The sequence below is a fragment of the Argopecten irradians genome, chromosome 1, assembly GCF_041381155.1.
Source record: "Argopecten irradians isolate NY chromosome 1, Ai_NY, whole genome shotgun sequence".
Lineage (NCBI taxonomy): Eukaryota > Metazoa > Mollusca > Bivalvia > Pectinida > Pectinidae > Argopecten > Argopecten irradians.
The window spans coordinates 52,554,170-52,573,104 of record NC_091134.1 but is presented as its reverse complement, the minus strand read 5'-3'; the positions used below and the strand labels follow the sequence as shown (position 1 = coordinate 52,573,104).

At 35.2% G+C, this 18,935-nt stretch overlaps 1 protein-coding gene across 6 annotated transcripts in view; it reads left to right on the top strand.

Moving 5' to 3' along the window:
* The window catches only part of LOC138332868 (dystrophin-like), a 305,298-nt gene that overhangs the window by 275,306 nt on the left and 11,057 nt on the right, over positions 1 to 18,935 (top strand). For all 6 annotated transcript variants that reach the window (XM_069280861.1, XM_069280851.1, XM_069280886.1 and 3 more), the window contains 10 exons: positions 3,403 to 3,463; positions 3,848 to 3,909; positions 4,447 to 4,521; positions 4,726 to 4,930; positions 5,149 to 5,234; positions 5,524 to 5,681; positions 6,041 to 6,207; positions 6,581 to 6,692; positions 7,102 to 7,238; positions 18,549 to 18,620. In XM_069280861.1, the coding sequence (XP_069136962.1) occupies positions 3,403 to 3,463; positions 3,848 to 3,909; positions 4,447 to 4,521; positions 4,726 to 4,930; positions 5,149 to 5,234; positions 5,524 to 5,681; positions 6,041 to 6,207; positions 6,581 to 6,692; positions 7,102 to 7,238; positions 18,549 to 18,620 (1,135 nt within the window). The remainder of the gene's footprint in view (positions 1 to 3,402; positions 3,464 to 3,847; positions 3,910 to 4,446; positions 4,522 to 4,725; positions 4,931 to 5,148; positions 5,235 to 5,523; positions 5,682 to 6,040; positions 6,208 to 6,580; positions 6,693 to 7,101; positions 7,239 to 18,548; positions 18,621 to 18,935) is intronic.

Here is an 18,935-nt window from a genome sequence, read left to right as displayed (position 1 = left end):
ATATTGATAAGCAGTTAATGACTTTGTTTCTAAACCTTGTAAGTTGTAAATAGTGTTTTAAGACTTTCTGCAAAGTCAGAGTGAAATTTTGCAGATTAAGTTAATTTTGCCTGATATACAGAACCTTTTAATAGCTTACTATATTGGTACATAATAAGGCCACTTCTATGACTATGGTGGCACTGTGATGTATACGGCTTCTATATTGCTATGTTAGAAGCTTTTCCGGAAAGTGTATGAAATTTTTTTCTATCTTCTGCAAAACAATTCGAGAAAAATTCTAATGCAATTTAAATTATATGAGTTATATGCATGAGAGCTTTTGCTTTTTACATATAGAAGAAAGGTGATTGTCCAGATAATGATAATTCCATGTTTACACAAAAGCATTTCTGATAGTCCTGACAAGGTCAGCTAATAGATTGACTGCTGGGTAATTAACAAAACCTCTGAGAAAAGATAATCAATTTGGTGTTGAATGGATAGAAATAATTACATTTTAGTTATGAAGGTCATTGTAAGGTCATTGGCCTGAACGCCTACAGGCATGTCCTGTTGTGATGCAGCAGATAAGTCGGCCATATTGTATGGACAACTGGACTTTATCCACTCACAGAGCCCTGGCTGTCAATTAATAAAAAAACAATTCTCTGCAGCTGTCATACTGTTGGTACATGTCACACAATGTATTTGGTACCTCAACCAGTTATCTTGGCAGCAGCCTCAAGGTCAGTTGCTATGGTAACCCAATGAACCTTCAGATGATCGACTTGGAAGGTTCAATAGTACACCAAAAGGACAGTCACAGTGAAGGCAGTAAACCTCCTACATTCCAATAATTATAGTAACTTATCTGTAGTTTTATCAAAGAATATGAATTTTAATATCAATAATTAAACGCATTCATTGCTTAGTGATCACAAGGTTATCACACTGCAATTAAATGGGTCAAGGTCACCTGATAATCTAAAAAATATCATATTGCTGAAATTTATCTGATGTATTCTAATACTGTTTAGTGTATAATCTAAAGTATATTTATGTTTGGAAAGAATCGTCATGCTTTACCAATATTGAATGTATAAATTGTATTTTTAATTATGTGAACTGAAATTCACTTAGGAAATGGTTTAATGCATATTTTGATTTGAAATCTAGCACTGTTAATTTCAGAAACATAATAATGAATCATTTCAATTCACTATGGTCTATTTCTAAGTTTGAAGGAAAATTAAATTTTGAGCATTTGATTGTAATAAAAAAGAATTCAAAACTTTAATTTTAAATTTGTTCGCATTACACACTAATGCCTTACTTCACTCAAAAAGCTATTTTAGTTTTAAGGAGAATTTAATTCTAAAGAGAGTTTAAGTGGCACACAAATGTTTAAAGATCAAGTACTTGGAGATTGATGAACTACATATGTTAGCAGAGTGTGTTTTGTGGTAGTGAGGAGGTTTTCAGGGGGAGAATGGTTTTTTTGGTGAGACAGATGTTTTGTTTTGCCAGATATATTTCTATGTCAGCGTGAGCTGTAATCGGCAGATAGGCGTGTGTAATTGACAATAATTATTTACATAGCTGGGGTAAATATGTACTGTGGACAGCATCAGGTCAATCTTTTACTCCCCTGAAGACATATTGGTGCATCACAACTTTATCTAGGAATTTTGTTGTTATATAATAGTTATATAACCCCTTCATGCCTTACCATATGCTTTCCCCTAAAACTGATTTCGGTTCTTGTGAAAAATTGCATCATTAGATGTATTAACAGGGGTTTTAACTAGACAAGCATTCCATATTTTCCTTAAGTATCATGAAGAATTTAGTTATTATATAGAACAGTTTTAGATTATATTATCAAGGCCGTACCATCAATATAACTCCCTCTTGCCTCCCCCTCCTTTCACCCTAACTTTTCTCTCCCTCAACAAAAATCTGCATAGAAGAATTCCTTTGCTGCACTCTTTGTGAAAAATTCTAGAGAATCCCATTGTTCTGAAAGGGAAACTCTGTTTGTTATGCAAAGATGAAAAGTCCCTTCAGCACTTTACCAGATTCCACTAATCTTTTTGTCTTTACACCCCCACCCCCTGGGGAATCCTCACCATTCTACTTCCCTACCCCCACCCTCCGAGCTCCTTTGTCTCTGCCATTTCTGACATCACTAATCAGCAATGAATGTCCCCTGTCTCCTGTCTTTAGACCCCCCTATCTGTTTCCATTTTTCACTGCAGACATTCTCAGAGCCAAGATGACAGTCAGTAGCACAGATAACAGAGACTAGAGTGACAGGGCAGCATATATAAAGTCAAAAAGGCCTTCCAATGGCTTCTTACTTCTTTGTTCATTAGCTTTTATATGTTTTGTCATTATATGGAGAGTATGACATAAGAGTTTAAATTGGCAACTTGGCACATATACTACTGTACCTAATACCTAAAAGTGCAGATCCTGAAGTCAAAACAAATTGTTGTCTTGTGGTAGCTATAGAAAAACTTGTCAAGCACGCAGGGTTAACAAACCATTCTTCTCAGTTTAACACTCTTTTTAAAAAAAAATCCTCAGTAAAAGATAAGATGGCCTAGATGAGGTGACTAATGGTGTTTGTGTTTTGGCCTTGGCTTTGATCCCTCTGTAACATGTCAGTAACTGTTGACAGATGCCAGACGTTTCCTAAAGCTGCATAAATAATCCATAGTTAGTACCAACAGAAAAAAAATTCTACTTGAAATTCCTTAAAACATGAAAGCATATTTGCCTTGGCTTTGTAGATGCCGATTCTAAAATCAATACAAAACCTGTACATTTGTTATAAAATTTTCATAACATAAATCTGCATGCATTGGTAGAGGGTGTAGAATGAATGTTATTGTTTCCCCCTGAGAGGATATACTAGATCATCGACCCCTCCTCCCCCCTCTCCAGGGATTACACAACTATTGGTAGGCTTCCAAATACTACACCACACTGGCTCACCTCTAACTCTCACAGTCTGGGTCCTCATTATATCTGGGGCAGATTCCAAAATTATAAAAAAAAAAAAAACAGGCAAAAAAGCAAAAAATAAATGCAATTATAATTACTGATATCATAAACATTCTTAGTCTTTGATGCATTATATTTACCAACTGCAATTGCCAGGATTAAATTCTATTAATTAAAGGGAAATAACCCTTGATCTGCCACTAAGGGGAGATAATTCACCTTTACATATGTTATTTATCAGATATAAATATTGGATTACATGAATATCACTGGAAAATGTGTTCAGGCTACAATTGTCAATTTGTTCATCAGTATGTATAAAGGATGATATCTTTAATGTGGCTTTAGGTTCTACACAAACAATTTTGAGTCTGTGACGAGATGATACAGGTATATGTTTGATCTTTTCAGTTTCGGTCGAACAGCCCTGGGAACGAGCTGTGTCCGGAAATAAAGTGCCTTATTATATCAAGTAAGTCAAAGAATTTTATAAAAAAGTTACGCACCAATGAAATGTCCCAGTCATCATGTTTTTGCTGATGCTTATCAATAAATTTACTGAATAAAGTCTTTTATATCAAACTTTGGCCATGTAATTTTGCTGCATAAAATATCTGTACAATTTCTACAGTTTAACCTGAACAAATCTGTATAATTGGAAGACCCAGTTTGATATGGAAAGAAATTTCATGGTATAAATCACAACCAAATGTTGAAATTCACTGAACTCCAATAAGTTTTATTGCCCACAGATCTTGTGTTTACGAGGTTCATTATCATTTCAGTCAACAAGTATAGACTAACAAATTTGCCTCATAATGATATTTGTATATAATATACATTGTTATTATTCCAGTCATACAACAGAAACAACCCACTGGGACCATCCAATGATGACAGACCTTATGCAAGCCTTAGGTATGTAATATAGTTGTATGAGGATGCGGGAGTTAGCTCCCTTCCGTCAGTCTACTGGATTCAATCCCTCTGTATGCTTTATTATCATTCCTGACTACATCGATATGATATTCTGTCGGGGGTCTTTATTTCCACTTTAGACTTATCAATAATTGATAGAATCAATTCAAAAGACAACTCAGTTTTAGCTCTGGTTTATTAAATGTAGTTGATATTTAAGAAATTTACAGGAATATTACTGGCCAACTTGCAGGGTTCTCACTAAGTTTTTTAATAGATGGTTGAAAATTAATAATAGATGGTTGAGGGCCACAAGCCCCCATGGGGGCCAATACTTATTTATGACAAAAATAGCCGGTTGTAAACAAGGAAATACACGGCTGTTTTTGCCAGCAACCGGCTTTTAACGAGAACTCTGCCAACAGGTTATTCTGTGGCTGATATTCTCTTACCTGTATTTCATATGTTATCTACCTGCATCAAAACTTTATTTGTATGTTACCTGTATTTTACCTGTATTTTACGTCTGATTTACAGCGGACCTTAACAACATTAGATTTGCTGCCTACAGGACAGCTATGAAACTCAGGATGCTACAGAAGAAACTAAGATGTAAGTCATTTATATGAATGAATGGTAAATTTATCAAAATAGTCCATATCAGATACATTTGTTGATAAGTCAATTCCTCCATTTTTATTGGTATCTTATTCAGTTTTGAAAAAGTTATATCGATAATTAGCTGAAAACAAAATTGTATATCAAAATTATTTTTCAAATTCTTTACCATTTGTGTGTGGTACTTTCTATTTGTAGTGGACCTCCTTGCCATCAATGTAGCCGTAGAAGCGTTTGACCACCACAACCTTAGAGGTCGTAACGACAGTCTAATGAACGTTATAGAAATGATTAATTGTCTGTCTACGATGTACGATAATGTGGCGGTGGAGCATCCGGATCTTGTTAACGTTCCACTATGTGTCGATTTGGTGCTTAACTGGGTGCTCAATGTATACGACATGTAAGTGTGACTGTGTTCAGTATAACTATCCACTTCTAACGAACCTCAATGTCTGCAAGTCTGGATCATTTAATACATCAGTTTAAATAATTTTTACCAAGTGCCTTGTATCCATCTGTCAAAATCAAAACAAAGTTATTACTCTGAAATTATGCAATTGAAATCAAAAATAGAATTCTATCACCATCATTTATCTAATGTATATGTTTGTGTTACAGAGCGAGAAGTGGGAAGGTCCGAGTTCTCTCCTTTAAAGTTGGAATTATCCTTATGTGTAATGGCCACCTAGATGATAAATATAGATGTAAGTGTCTTAATAGATGAAAGTGTGTTAAAATAGATGAAAATGTCTTAATATTGATAAAGATATAAGAATCAAAGGAATGTAATTTTCTTTTGATGTTTGTAATTTAATGATAAATGTATTGAAGTAGATGTATTTATGTAACTAACAGTATTTTGAAATGGAAAAAATTGTTTCTAAAATGTTTTTTTTACTATTGATGATGAAATCTACATTTGCTAGAATAATTAAAAAAGAAATTTAAAAAAAAGGTACATAGTTCTAGCATCAAGTATTTTCTCTCCTTCAGTTTTGTTCCGGTTGATAGCCGATACCAATGGTTTCTCTGACCAGCGGCGACTCGGCCTTCTCCTCCACGACAGCATGCAGGTTCCGCGACAGCTGGGAGAGGTAGCATCCTTTGGAGGCAGCAATATAGAACCCAGTGTCCGCAGCTGTTTTGAAAAGGTATTTACACATGTTTACATTGAAAACACTAATCTAGGTGAAAAATTTACAAAGTTATTGTAAAACATTTATCTGTCTTCTATCAATTGAGATGTTAATAGAAGTTTGCCAAAAACAGAAAACAAAAAAAAATCATCTCAAATTCATTTTGTTCAATAATCTTGAAATTAGGTAGTGATTCCTAAGATATATTCTGTTTTGGAAAAGTTTGGACATTTGTATCAAAATTGGAACATAATTTATCAGTTTAAGTTTTTATTCTCATTGTCAATTACTATATATATATATAAGTATATCATTCTGAAAACTACTTGATATATTTACATTGTTTTTGATTACCTCCCTTGTTCCATCTCCAGGCCAATGGTCGACCAGAAATCCAGGCCACACACTTCCTAGATTGGCTCAAGATGGAGCCACAGTCCCTAGTGTGGCTCCCGGTGCTTCATCGCCTCGCAGCTTCCGAAACTGCCAAACACCAGGCCAAGTGCAATATTTGTAAAGAATTTCCAATAGTTGGCTTTAGGTAGGTTAACTATAGGATTAAATTATTCTGTACAAATATATTTCAAGAGTTTAAAATACAAAAAAAATTACAATATGAGTTATCTAGTTCTCTAATCCTTTTGTTTCATGCTTATGTTTTTGATACCACTGATAAAATATGATATTGTCAAGCAAACATGATTGTATCATTTTAACATGAATATTCCAATTAATTAATTAATTCATTTTGTGTCTGTATTTTGCTATTGATATTTTGTTGATGTTCATCAGCATGACTTTGTCAATAAGGAAGTTTAGCTATTTTGAGTGCAGCCTGTTGTTGGAGTTATTTCCCCTGAGTCAGCAGTTTGTACACAAATGACAAGATAACATAATGTTCTCTTTGTTTACAGATACCGATGCCTTAGGTGCTTTAATTTTGATGTTTGCCAAAACTGCTTTTTCTCAGGAAGGAAAGCCAAGACTCATAAACTTTCACATCCTATGCAAGAATACTGTACCGCTGTAAGTGACATACAAAATCAAATGATTTTCTTAACTTCAGTAAATAAATTATAAAGAACATTCTGTGATTTATCAAACAGATTCATTGTTTGGCTTCCACTAGTTCATGTTTCAGATTAAAAAAGATTAGGATAACCCTTTCAATTTTTTAAATGAGTGTGTTTAAAAGAAAAGAAAAAAAAGATTGAGTTGAGATTGTATACGAACACATTAAACAGATATTGTTCTACAGGTACTGATTATTCAACATCAATTCACATTAGAGTTTCATTTGGAAAAAAACAATAGATTTTAAGAGATTTCAATATGTGCATTGCTTTAACTCTTTAGATGAATTCTTTGATTACATGATATTGGTTATAATAAGTTCTGCAAAGGTTTGAATCACGTTAACTTTTTGCCTTTTCAGACAACCTCAGGAGAAGATGTCAGAGATTTTACAAAGATGTTAAAGAATAAATTTAAGACAAAGAAACATTTTAAGAAACATCCTCGTCTTGGCTTCCTCCCAGTACAGACGGTGCTCGAGGGTGACATCCTGGAAAGGTGAGTTACTTCCCCTTTGTATGATACCTGTATAATCATGGACCATTTTCGTTATATGGTTGACTGGTTGGACCTAGACGTTCATTTGTAAAAAAAATGACGGATCTGGTGATTCTATGTTGCTTTCAGACGAGCCTCGACAAAGCTATTATTGATCTTTACCGCAATCCCCAGGTCTATCAGGTCTTATACTGGAAATATTTAGTTTCACAAACTGTCTAAACAGTCCAATCATATACATAAAAAAACATCCAAGGTCGTGCAATTTAGACACTATTTTTTTTTGTAATGTCGTGAAAAGGTGAGTTACCTCCCTTAGCATGGTGTCGCTATTACTTAGGAATATTAATCATCACATGATTGACCTCTAATGAGTGCAAAATCTCACAAAGATCAATGAAGTATAAATGGTACAGGTTGTTGGAGATCTAACGTCCATTTAAATTTTTTGTGTACCCCAACTAATGGCTTTCACAATGGAAACATGAGTCTGGCATTAGGTGGAGATGTAGTCTAAAGCAATAGATAACCACGACAATTTCCTTCTGGTTATATCAACTTTTACAATAGATTTTTACATAGATCCTCAAGCTCCCTTATTATATTGTACCTAAAAGTTTGATGTTTATAATGAAATCCTCCTGTTCTTTGGTTAGTGATTGTTCCCATCAGATCGAAATCTTACCCTACCCAGGGGCATGTTTATTGACGTTGGCATTATCTGGGTAGTAGTGTTACATAAAATATGGATTTTTGACCAGATTTCATATTGATCAGAGTTATAACAGCTCAGGTGACCTCTTTGCTGATCTATATGTCTAAACCCATTCTGGATTGGAATCGTGATCAGAGGTTGTAAAATGGCTTTAGTAGCAGAGAGTGATAAATCCTGTATATCTGGCAGACTGATCACCAATTACTCCATAGGACTGCTGAATTGGAGTCCCGACTGTCTCCTTAGGTGTCTTCCCTCACCAACATGGTTCCCTGCACGGCCAGGGATTACCCAGTGGTATCGTGTTGAAAACTATTAAAACACATTTATGGAAGCACAAATAAAGAATCCTGTGATGGCAGTGTAAATTGTCTCTTGTTTTAATCTGATGGTGGAGATTTTCACTTGCTGATCTAAATTGATTTAAAAGCATAATTCTTTAAGTTATGCCCTGTTTTGTTTAATGAAAGGATGTGTAATGTAACCCATGTCCAAATGTTCCCTCCCATTCCCTCCCGTCCCATTCCCTCCCATCCCACTTTGACATATGGAGGCATGAGCTTTATTTTTTTACTAAAAAATGTGTTTAGATTTCCTTTTTGTTGCTGTGCACTTGTCATAGAATTCAGTTTGCCTAGGAATTAGATTCACAATGTGGTTATTTTCTACTACTGTTTCTCTACATCTGCATGACAGTGGCAAGGTCCTCGGAGGAAAGTTCCTAGTTTGTGGATGTAGGTTGGTAGTTTTCTCGAAGGAATTTGATCTTCTTCACCATATAAATTTGGCACATGCTTAAATTCCCCTGGTTGTAGGATGTAAAACATGAAAGTACAAGTTAAATCAAATAAGGCGCTAACTCAAATCTCTCTGTTCGTCCTTCCTCAATTGTCTACTGCAGCTTATAGATCCAGGAGCCTCTGGAACATTCCAGAAAACCATTGCCTTGGTGACTATGAAAATATATTTATTGCGACATCTCCAAGGAGCTAGCAAGGTGATAAATGTTGCTTTATAATTACATGTCATATTGTAAATTTAAGAACTATCAGGCGGTGGTTTACGACTGTGTTGAGGGGGTACTCATTGTTGTGGAACTCTCTAATGGAGTAATAAGTTATAATCTCGAATACCATATTGTATTTCTATTTCCCCAGTTAATGAGAATGTAGCACTATAATTCAGAGAAGAGTTGATAACTAGATGAGGTGTTATACAATACGCCAAAGTGTTTAAAGTCTCGTGTGAAACATTCTACACTGAAGCTAATGCAAAAATAATCAATTTACTGTTCCGATAATTGGTTGTTATTTCAGCTGTTGCATCAAAATTTTATGATGGTTCTATTAGATTTGATATGGTTTTGCGTTTTAATTCAAGTAACTTATCTTCAGTGTTATTTGATCATGATTTTATATTTTTACACTTGTGACATTATGAAATGCGTTGATTATTGGTACATCATCTGAGCTGGCAGATATGGATCTATAATGTTGGTTATCTATGGGAATCTGGTTAAATTTTAATGACTGAGGTTGAGACATAACTAAAATGGAAAGTGCTGCTGTCTATTGAGAGGAGACCGTTTTTAGTGTAGAGGTTTTAAAAGCTAGTAAAATGTAAGGTTCATTGTACGCTACCCATCATTCCTTGACAGTACGTAATTCCATTTCGCTGATGATGTATTTCTCCCTGCCGAGATGTAGATCTTGATAACCTATAACTTGTCAACTGGTTTGAAAAGCTGGTCATATTTAGTGATTTATTGATGTCATATAATCGTACACATCGTGTAGTTTGAAATATTTAAAAAGGAATAATGCGATTTGGATTGCTGCCGTGTTGGAGATGAAAAGATTGAATAGAAAATGATATTATTATTCTGAAGCAATTTGCCAGGCTGTGATATTGATTTGTTACTTAGTTACTTAAAGATACGTTATGTGTCTGAACTCGCTCAGTATTACATAACGTAAAAACAGGTTCTCATTAAAATGAACAGAAGGTTAACCATTGGCACTAGTCACATGACTAGGATACATTGGGTAACCATGGTAACAATATAACAAACAACAGGGTGGGGGGGGGGAATCATACAATATTGATGTTTAAATTCTTTTAATCAGTATCAAGGAACTGTTTTTGTAACCATAGAAACTGCATTTCTGTTACACAAAATTCCACAGCTAACAAGCTGTTACCAATATGAAAATTATTGTTCCAACAATAATGCCTGATGGTTTTCGTAGATCTAGAATAAATCATGATTATACAGGTTCAGAACCACTATAGTATCTGAATCATTTTCCTGCCTTCACGCATCAAATAGCTCTCTCAATAACCAATCTAACCAATCGTGATCATTGATATGGATATGGAAGTAAATTGATAGGATAAGGTTATTATAGAAATCCGGGCCTTAGTAGGGACAGACCCAGCGGTAGGAATCTATAGGGATATTTGTTATTTGATTAATGGGAGTTGTGATGTGTTGATGGATTGGTGGAATTTTGTCTAATGTAGGGCAATATTTATAGAAAAATGTATGTAGAGAGACTGTTCTATGTATCTCAATAGAAGTAATTATTCAAACAATGACCTCTGAACTCTCACTCAAAAGGCCAAATTTCTCAGGACTAGACCAATACCTATTTAATGAATTACATAAAACAAATCAATCCGGTAAATTTGTTTCTATATTATCTCAATATCTCAAATGAAACTAATCTATTCTGTTTCCATGGTACCCAGTCTAATCTGTCTAATCCGACAACAATCGGTCTATTCAGATCCATGTATATCCAAACAAAACTACTTGTTCTATTTGTCTCCTATATATAAATGACAACCTGTCTAATCTGATCCAAACTATCCCAACAACATCCTGCTGTTGTTGAGCCTTAAATACAATGTCACAACCTGTCTAATCTGACCCCTGATTATACCAACTATAGCTTTCTTTTCTTCACAACCTGTCTAATCTGACCCCTGATTATACCAGCTATTGCTTTCTTTTCTTCAAAGCCTGTCAAATCTGACCCCTGATTATACCAACTATTGCTTTCTTTTCTTCACAGCCTGTCTAATCTGACCCCTGATTATACCAATTATAGCTTTCTTTTCTTCACAGCCTGTCTAATCTGACCCCTGATTATACCAATTATTGCTTTCTTTTCTTCACAGCCTGTCTAATCTGACCCCTGATTATACCAATTATTGCTTTCTTTTCTTCACAGCCTGTCTAATCTGACCCCTGATTATACCAACTATTGATTTCTTTTCTTCATAGCCTGTCTAATCTGACCCCTGATTATACCAACTATTGCTTTCTTTTCTCCACAGCCTGTCTAATCTGACCCCTGATTATACCAACTATTGCTTTCTTTTCTTCACTGCCTGTCTAATCTGACCCCTGATTATACCAATTATTGCTTTCTTTTCTTCACAGCCTGTCTAATCTGACCCCTGATTATACCAACTATTGCTTTCTTTTCTTCACAGCCTGTCTAATCTGACCCCTGATGATACCAACTATTGCTTTCTTTTCTTCACAGCCTGTCTAATCTGACCCCTGATTATACCAATTATTGCTTTCTTTTCTTCACAGCCTGTCTAATGTGACCCCTGATTATACCAACTATTGCTTTCGTTTCTTACCTTGACAACCTAGACTATTCATCTGCTACTCTGACTCTTGAGTAGCCAAACTAAAATTCCTGAGCCTATTAAGTTTAGTATTTCTTTGATTTGATATAATCTATGTTAACTGACATGATCTATATGGATTACAGTGTCAGACAGGTAAATGTACTCCGATACATTTCCACCATGAACCCTCCTCTTCATAGTGTGTTAGAAACCCATGTGGGTCAGTAGCTACATAGGTATGGGCCAAAGGTACTGAACAAAGGTACTGACCAAACCAGACAGGTCCTTCAATAGGACACAAACCTACATCCAATTATTACATTGCCTTGTCAAAGAGTTATATCTGTATTTAGAAGGCTTGTAAATGCTCTGCATCTCAGAAATGATTTCTACAGACCCCAGGTACTTGGCTACTGTGGTCAGACTGATCCTAATCTCCAGACTAGTTTGTCCATCACGACATCAGGAAAGTCTTGTGTCTGGTGGTAGATCTGGACACTGTCTCTCTAAGTGTTTCCATTACTATATGTTATTTATAACCAGACATTTGGAACACTAGTATCAAGAATGCTTTACAATCATCAGATTTATTTCAATTTTTTTCATATAAACAAAACTGTTGTCTCTAATTGATTATAAGATGGTGTGTCATGCACACTTGCCAAGTGTTAGATTTGTAATTAAATTAGAAAACTCTGAATATAATGCTTAAGCTTGCTGTTGTTTGCTGTAATGAATCGATTCTGCACTACCTACGGTAATTGATCTAATGCAGATGAAAGACAAATTATATTTATCATTGTTAAAGATTTTCATGGTTTTCATGGAAGAAAGGTTTTCATGGATAAGTTAAGACAAAAGTAGTTATTACTGTAACAGGTTGCAGAATTTTATAATAAATTTAATGACTGCTTCTGCCAGGGATCAAAATCGGGACCTTTGGATTACTAGTTCTCTCTAGCCGAGCAGTGTATTGCGGCTAGTAGTGAACAGGGTTGCATTCAGCCAAATTTTTCACGGAGGACTCCAAGGTTAATTATAATTAGGTCTTTGGTATCCAAAGTAATTCATGTCTGAATTAGACATTGATTGTATTAATTGGATTATTGATAGATTATTGAATTATAGATAAAATAACACCTGTCTTCTCAACTTTGCTTCTGAAGGTTTCAATCCAAAGTGGTCACTGATCTACATTGAATAAAAGACTAAAGTCTCCATTGCAGGACTTCTGGTATCTAGGGTTGCTATCTCCTAGACCACTAATGTTCTGTGTTTCATGTTAAAAGTACGACACAAAGCAATTACTTTGAACTTGGATATATTTGAAACTAGTTAATTCAGAATGGAAGAGAATCCCTGTACAGTTAATCTCCATTTTCTTTGTTTTATTGAATTCCAGATAATTTGAACTTTTTTTTTTCGATCCCCCAAGGACTTTTCGAGTTCTACTGTATAAGCACATTTTGTTTCTATATTTGGTATCTATATCTTCAATTTCCATTCATGGTACACAGCAGGACGTTGCTTTCAAGGATTTCCTATTAAGATCCAGGTGTGGTATTCCAAGTAAGATTGTTTCAGTTAATTTGTTAACATAAGCACTCACAAATGTATCGTTTTTTCTGCCAGTTGATTAAGGGAGAGTGTATGTACTTTCCAGGTACAGGAGCACCGATCAGGATAATTAGTCATGTCCTGATGTAGCCTCGGTAGACAGGAAGTAGTATTAGTCTGCTATTGATTTTGATTTCATTGTCATTATGTTCTACTCGAGATATCTATTTTACTTATCCAAATTAATTATAATTATACACACAAAAATATCCTTGTGGTTGTAGCTCGTCAATCGGTAGTCTACAATAAGTCTGACCGCCATCTTTTATACCAGTCACTGTAAAGTACACTGGAATTTATCTGTCTGTGTGTCTGTCTATTTGTCCATCTGTCTTTCTGTTGAACAGACATAGTCTTTCCTTGATACACATCTTATTCAGACTTCCAAGAAACTAAAAGATGAAGGGAGATTAGCCTTGATTATGATTAAGTAAATAAAGGTAGTGCATACACTGCATATATACAACTATATATTCAACTTAAGATTCTGTCATTTCCAGAATGAAATTTCTTGTCAATAGTGAGCTGATTATCTGAAGCCTTTCAAATTGAAACAGTTGAAAGAACAAAGTTTTGAAAGAGAAATGTACAACAGTTTTTAAATATGAGTTAATGTAATGAATTTCCAGAAAAAAATTCTGTCAGACGCAAAAATGATTGCTGAAACTGCATGATTTTTCATCACTAGAATTTTGTTTGATTGTTTGACCCTCCCACTTTGAAGTGATTGGATGTTGCAATATATCACAATAATCATGCTATCATCCAAAGGACATAAGAAGAGCTGTTTTAATGGCAGGTACGGTGCTGCAACATAAACCTGATTTAGACTGCCATATAAATCCATTAGTTAATTAGATCTACTTTGTCCGTCTGTAGGGCTCGGTAAATATAAAAATATGTCTGGTCCCCAGTGCAGACAGTCTGTCAATACTCATTAGTGACATAAAACAAACGAAATTCAAAATCTTTGGAAAAAAAATATTGTTTCATGACAACCATTAATCATTTATTCATGTATGGATGATCTGAAGGATAATGAGTCAGATATTAGATTCTACCTAAGATAACAGGTGAGTTATCGAAGCTTGTCAGCATCCGCAGCCGTACAGCATCAATAATTCATTAGATATATACTCTACCTGTTCCTGGGTTTGTATTGTATCGGGATTGGGAGACAGGGATGAAGTGTATCCGAGACACATTGATAAATAAAACATAGACTGTGTTGTGTAACTGTTAAATCTACATTACTTGGTAAACAATTCACACCAGATTCTATCAGGAAATCATTTTACTGGATGAACAAACACAATCATTTTAGCGGAAACTTTTTACCCCACCAGGATCGGTTTGATAAATGTTACGGATAATGCAGCTGTGATTCATTTGTCTATGCTTGTAGCTGTAATCGTTAAAAGTACAATAAACTAAGGCACAGATTTCAAATATTAAAAATTTCTTTGATTATTTTTAAAGTATGAAAATAGAACCAAATTATTAAGAAAAACTGAGGACATAGGGAACTTGTCATTTGCTTCTCATGATCCTTAAAGATTATACTTGAAGTTTCTGAACCAATTAAATTGATAGTAATTAAAAGTGAATGCATTTTGAACCTTGAAATTACCTCACTATAAAATGTGCTGCTGGCAGCATTGCATGTTAGCAAGACAATTTGAAAACAACAGTATGATGACATAAACAAATACAAAAAAAAAATCTTGAAGCAAAGGACAACAGTATGATGACAAAAACAAAACCAAAAAAAAACCTCTTGAGAAGTAAAGGACAAATGTAGCTAGCAGGAGAATCTTATGACGATTGACTTACAAAGATTGAATGAGTTTCCAAGACAACGGAGACAATAAGAAGATTAAGATTACAAATTTGATACATGGAAGTGTGGGCAATCCTGAATACCAATCGTCTATGGTATTGACATTCCGAGTTTTATTTTGGTGTAATATTGTATGGTGTCACCTTCACCTTTGTGGTAAAAACTCATGTCCATAGACAGATGCCTATTTCAACAGGTAATCTCATGGTTGTGTTTTGAGCGGGATGCATGACTGATTAATATGGCTGGTCGATCAATGACTGCTAGAGAATTGTAGCCTGCAGTACCGGCCCTGCGCTCGCTGATCATACCGTCTATATTGATCATCACCAGTTCCATTAATTACCCTGATTTCTTCACCACCATTTTCAGTGATACTTTATCACACATGTCTACAGACTTTTTTGTAGTGACAAGATAGTTGATACAGAGAGAAAAGAGCGAAAAGAGACTAAGTGAAGAGAGAGAGAAAATAGACAGTCTGTTTCACTCTGTTTTGACTGTCATCTGCTAACAAGAGGAAAAGGTCACAAATTCTTTCACACTGTCAAGTGGTGGTTTGTGAAGAGTCATAGAATTCCAAGAGATCTGATTGCATTGATTGGACTTGATTCCTTACAGAACCCGAAGAAGCTTTCCTATAGATACCAACTACTAAGATTCCATGTAAAACATTTCCAGATATTGGAAATTTGTGAATGAACACAAATACACATTCTGTCTGCATTTTATTTAGTCATGCTTGACAATTACCTGAAATAATATAGTGGATTCTGATTTGAAGACTGATATTTTCAACCTTTTGAAAGATGAACAACATGGCTTGATAATACTTTGTACTCAGAAACTAGGCATTATTTGTACCCAGAGGATTCCGCTGTACTTTGCTTTCGTGGATAAACAAACCAGCTCCCTCGGGGGCCTGATTCCTCTTCACTCTGTGTGACAACATTGATTGTAATAGTCACTCTAATCAGGAGAGCACGTCAAGGCCTCTTACAGGTCAGCTGTCTATTGGTCTAGAAACGACGCAGTAGTTCTTGTTAGACATAACAGACTGATCAAGAAGTTGTTGTTTTTGGATGTGACAGAGGTCCGTCTGTCTAAGACTTATCAGTAAAACCTCTCGGCTGTATATACCAACATACTGTGTTACAACAGTATTTGGAGGAGAAGGGTGTTCAGGAGTATGGGAATTCTCACCATTCACAGGTAGGGGGAATTATTGTTTTCTTTTACCAGATCAATATTGATGTGAGATGCAAATGTTAAGGTGTCTCTAGACTTCAACTTTATAGAAGTTTTCTTTCACCTACAACATTATAATGTATGATATAGATATCATACAGTTATTCTTGTCATTTTTGCTGGAATTTCTCTGATTCTGTTTTTGTAGTATAGTCCCGTTCATTTAAACTGGTGAAAGCATTCCAACTTCATGCACTATCTTTTGTTTTGATAAAAACATGGTGATGGATGTTTTTGCAGCTGTGTTGTTTTTATTTTCAAGAAATATCTGCATTTCAATCATTCAAACTTATCAAGGTCATATCGCTTGCATAATTATTTGTCTACATTTGTGTGATTTTCAATTGTATTATTGCATGCATCTTGACTAGTTCTTGAAGTTTTCATACACATTGATCAAATGCTTTTTTAGGAATTTGGCTGATGCTTCAAGGTCTTTATTTGGTGTATTTGACATTATTCTTATTGAGATTGATCTACCCGTCTATAGTAGATGAGGATGGATTTTGTTTGGATGCTGTAGCTGTTAGTGTAGTGACCATATAAGGCAATATTTTCATATTTCCCCAGCTAAATCACAGCTCACTGACAACACTTTGATGTTACCACTATGTCATGTTCATTTAGAGATTTCCTCAGTGACACTGATGGACACTTTGCATGTGTAGCCGTACTATAAATCTATATCAAAGTAGGTTTTTAAACATTAAAAAAAAAACGCCTTTGAAATGATCTTTTTTTCGTTGAATGTATTTGTCACCATTACCAGAACACCTAACATCTACCCCTGGTAAAATGGTCGACAGACGTGTCAGATGGGGAAGACAAATTGAAGTTAAAATAGTTTGATCAGCAGAACAGGAGGGAGCTTTGTTGTCTCCCGATATAGCTGGATAACATGTTTGGCTGTCAGCACCGAGAAATCATTTCCACGGAGAACATCAGGTGATCCATCGTGCTGTGTTCATCACTTTCTATCCCAATAAGGCTATAGTCTGTACCAGCTTACTCTTATCATCATCTATTTTATCCCACAGAGCTTGATGTACAGCCTCTCAGGGTATTTCTGGGAAACATAAGCGTCCCTGCCTCGTATTGATTGCAAGCTCTCAATTTTTCTCCATTTGATGAGAAGGTAAATTGCAGTTGGTAGATACTAATTACAGTAAGTTGTCAGAAGCAAAGCTTTTTCCCTGGCTTGCCTCCAGATCCTGGCCAACTTTGATGGTATTCCCACAGGACCCTAAACCGTACAGATATACCGGTATGGTATATATCCACTTTGCAGCATCACTGTTTTAGTCTGGCTGATCCGCAGTAGATAGGGTATCGTGGGACACATCAGAAGATCATACTGGGGCACATATTCCTGTAATCCTGACAGAAACCCAACTCAGACAGATTGTTTCTGGCGCCAGTTCATTACCTGTAGGATTTGGTACGATAACCTGCCATATTTATTATACAAGCTTTGACCAACTACTTGCTGCCAGACTTGTCGCTCGACTGTCATTTGTTTATCTGGAATGGCTCTGGGACCAACCTGGAACGGCCTTTTTGGACACAATGATATTGTGATCGTTAAATAGAAGTTATATATATAGAGTAGATTGGACATTCCTTTCCCTGATATTACTGGTTCCATCAGTAGGGACATACTGGTCATTCAGTCTGAAACTAGAGCCTCTCTCTGGACATACAGATAACTAGATACTAGCCTGTTTGTCAGTCACTTGTTTAAGCTTCACCATTGGACATTGACACAGGTTTCAATTTATCAATAATTGTTAAAGTGTCTTTTTAGTGGCATTAACAGACTATGGACTAATCATTATTACTCTTTGTCACTTGTATCAATTGAACAGCCTCTATTTTAACACCTTCTCAGACAACGAGGGCCTAGCTGACTTAGAAGGTTTGTCAATAAGTTGTACAAGATTGAGAGCTAGGAACAGACATCAAGGCTCCATGCTCTAGGCTTTCTTTCACTTAATAATTATAATTTCTTTCAGTAATTTGAAGCCTGATCATATTGAGATTTTATCAGTGATGGAATATTTTTAAAGCTTACCAAATACAAAGTTTAATTTTCTTTTTCTTTTCACTTAATCCACAGATTATTTTAGCTGCCTATTCAAAAGAGCATAAGAAAAATACCAATGTTAGAAAGACTATTTCTGTTGTTGTTTTCTTTTTTTTTTTTTCATTTGCTGATACTGAATAATTTTCTTTCTCTTTTCAGTCCCTCACCTTCACCTCAACATAGCATATCATCACAGGACATGCATTCCCGCCTTGAACTTTATGCAAACAGGTAAGTGTCATTTTCATTTACTTCTTGAGTTCATCCATTGAAAATCTTTGTTGATAAGGTCTTAGCAAATCTTGATTGAAATCTTTGGCAGGAATTCTTCTCTGGACACATACTCAAGTCTTCTAAAAGGTGTTAATGCTGTTCATCTGAGTCAACATACTCTTGGAATCACAAAATCAGTTGAAGTTCCAATAATATTATAGAAACAATTAGAATTTCATAATGCAATCAAATTTATGGTCATCCAGTATACAAGGCAAAAATCAGAACACATTTATAATGAAAATTCCGTGGGTGAGTCTTGTAAGCCTCTCT